Source organism: Branchiostoma belcheri, unplaced genomic scaffold, assembly GCF_001625305.1.
Source record: "Branchiostoma belcheri isolate BF01 breed outbred unplaced genomic scaffold, Haploidv18h27 scaffold5, whole genome shotgun sequence".
NCBI lineage: Eukaryota > Metazoa > Chordata > Leptocardii > Amphioxiformes > Branchiostomatidae > Branchiostoma > Branchiostoma belcheri.
In genome coordinates, this window is record NW_017804131.1 from 2,946,013 (window position 1) to 2,949,062 (window position 3,050).

General features: G+C 47.1%; 1 protein-coding gene across 1 annotated transcript; it reads left to right on the plus strand.

The window, feature by feature from the left end:
• Window positions 1-297: 297 nt before the first annotated feature.
• LOC109479789 lies at window positions 298-2,556 on the plus strand. The gene has a single exon (XM_019781796.1). It carries the CDS (start codon window positions 722-724, stop codon window positions 1,742-1,744), a length of 1,023 nt encoding a protein of 340 aa, XP_019637355.1. The 5' UTR covers window positions 298-721; the 3' UTR covers window positions 1,745-2,556.
• Window positions 2,557-3,050: the final 494 nt, after the last annotated feature.

Below are 3,050 nucleotides of genomic sequence, written 5' to 3' on the forward strand. Positions count from 1 at the left end.
TTTGCGTGGGAATAGCGTTCCGGTCGATTGTGTAGGTGCACTGTGTAATCCGTGGTGTCAGCGATTGTGATTTTAACTGTATGAACTAAAAGCTTACCTGTGCAACAGGTACATGTAGGCGTTAGGCACTAGCCTGACAGTGCCTCTGTGTTTGCAATGTCAGTTTGACGCGTACTTTATAGAAGCACTACATGAATAACAGACAATTAAGACCGTTTCCTGTTTTTCATTTTGAAGATAACTTTATCTCCTTACGTCAGTGAGAGTGACTTGCTCTAGAAGTCTATGTTTATGGAACGTTTGATTGACAGGTGGGTGCAGGCAAAGGCGTGGCCAAACAAGACCATAATTACCGGGCGCGCGCCCCCACCGTCACGGTACCAAGCGAATGCGGGGATTGTTGTTTTTACACACCGACAGAAGAGCAGTGCGAGCCCATTGTGTTGCCATGTGTGGTGTGCTGTGCTACACGTAGTGCGGTGGGACTCTGACTCAGTGGAGGTGTACCGACTGACGGTGAGCGGCTGGCCAGTGTGTACGGAACCGCAGAACGACAAACAGTAACGTCGTCACGAACATCGCAGCAGGGCGCCGTCCGGACAGGTTGTTTTGGTTTGTTACAGCACTTTTCCTCGTGATTACGGGAATCATGTAGGTTTTGCGTACCCGCCGAGTTGTCTCACCGTGAAGAACACTTAACAACCTACAACATTGCAGTTCAATGGTGTATAAGAACGGGAGGGCAGCATCCCTTATTTCGAGGATCTCCCAGCACGGTGAAGTCAAGACAATGGCCGTAGGCGCACCGGAGCTGCCCGCCGCGACCGGCCCGAAATCTGGAGACACCAGCTCCCGCCCGCCGTCAAGAAACAGGAACGCGACTGTCCCGATTCTCCCGAGAACAGACAAGGTTCTGAACACGAAGAAGGCCGCCTGGGGAATAGTCACAGAACCATCAACTAAACCTACGGGTCCACAAGGAAAAACAAAACATCCGCTGGCTAAGTCGCTCAGTCTTCCGGAGCGGGGAGGATCGACGCCCAGACTAGGAGAAAGTGGCCCCAATGCGGGAAACTACTTTTACGACAGGGAACATTTCTTGAAAACTGGAAGACATCGTTATAGACTAGTCACCGACAAATCTAGCAAGGAGTTCAAACAAGTGGTTGAGGACATGTTCGTGGAAAAACACGGTTGTCCGGGTACGGTGGAGAAGAAGAAAATTAACCGGGGTAGATGGGGCCGGGCCATGGGACTGAGCACGGCGGCAATGGGCTTCAAAAATATCGCCAAGCTGGGCGCCAACCGGAGATCTGCCTCAAGCAACAACCTGTTGACAAAGTCCCCTAGGGAGTCACTTCTCATGCGGGCTACTTCTAAAATATTCTCGGTCCCAGAGGAGGTGAAAACTGATAACAACGATGTTCAATTTAGCGAAAAGTTCAAGAAAAGTTTTTACAACGTTAAGGAAGGGAAGGGGTCGCCAAGATCTGTGACCGACTCGCCGAGACCGCGTCTCCAGCGGAGGGCTTCAGTGCTGAGCATCGGGAGTCGGCCCCAGAGCAGGGCGTCCGAGGACCGGGTAGACCCGGCTACTCGCGGGTGGAACATGTTAAAATCTAGCCTCAGAGACTCCGCGGCCATGGAAAGGGCCAACATAAGGACTCCAGCGGACCTGGAGCGGGCTAAAAGTGATTTGTATGAGAGATATGGAACCCCTACACCAGGGAAAGGTGTAGAGTGATGGGGTAAAAGGTACATTCCGCTGGCATTGCTATCTACAGACGCGAGACGAATGCCGTGCAGCGATTGTTTACCTGCCGGGGATGGCGACAAATGGGGCGGAGTAAGACACACAAACTGTCCTGCCGACTCCTTCAACCAAGTCAATATCACAGCAACACAGCCTTTAGTCGGACACCCTGCCAAAACAAACCCTTTGTGTTGGTATCGCTGCTTCTCCATTCATGATGTTTTCCTTGCTCTTCGACTATGACTGAATGGTTCGTATTTGTCAGCGGTTTCAACACAAACTAGATGGAAGAAAAAAAGAAAAGAAGAAAACGTCTGTCAATGCCGTGACTGTATAGGTGCATATGTGTGGAACGAATCTTGACAAGATGGTGTCGCCCGTTTTCTCAACATCTGTAAGTTTGTTTATACGTAAACCTCGTTTCCCATACCGGGCAGCGCCTGACGGTTATGTAAAGTTTGAAAAAATAAAGACCAGCTGTACAGATTTTAAGACTTGTCGCAAATATCTGTCGGTTTTGATATTTAAATCTTTTATATGATATCTAAATTTGTCATATACAAGCTCTCCCGGCTTTGTAACAGATGTGTTCGCTCTACTGACAAAGAAAGGTCCTTTGAGGTTTGGACAAAATAGCTTGTGAGTTAACAATGGGACATCTGCGGTAGTTCTTTACTCTCTCTTGCCGTTATGTGATATGAATGGTACACAGTCACAAGCGGATCACACAGATATAGAAACGCGTTTGGGATTTTGCATAGTTTGCCCCTTGTGAAACGTCCTTGCCTTGTCTTAATATTTGTATTTTGGCTGACCACACCCTAGGGCTTGTTCGACAGATAACGTCCTGTTGTTGGAATGCTTTGTGGTTACGCGAAACCCAAATTTCAACAATGACGTTTCCAGTTGTTGTGAGAAAACTAAAAAAATTCACTAGAATGTACTAGTATTTCAAGCACGCACATTTACTCAGTTGAGATTTAAGAAATGATACAGAGGAATTTCTAATGAATCACAGAGGCTCCTTCCTGCAAATCCACGAATAGTTTATAAGTAGTATAGCTTTAGTAGTTGGCTATTTCTGATGTAAAAAAACAACAACAAATCAATGACACACCTCTGTTCTCTCTGCGTGCCATTAAGCGTTTCAAGACATCTGCAAATATCTTTCTTTCTTATCAAAAAGCTTAGGACAAACAACATATGAAACATAATAGTCTGTAATAGCCACTTACCGTGATTACATGGTAGTCGGTTTGTACAGTCGATCATGTGGCAAGATGTCTCATTTTGTGCG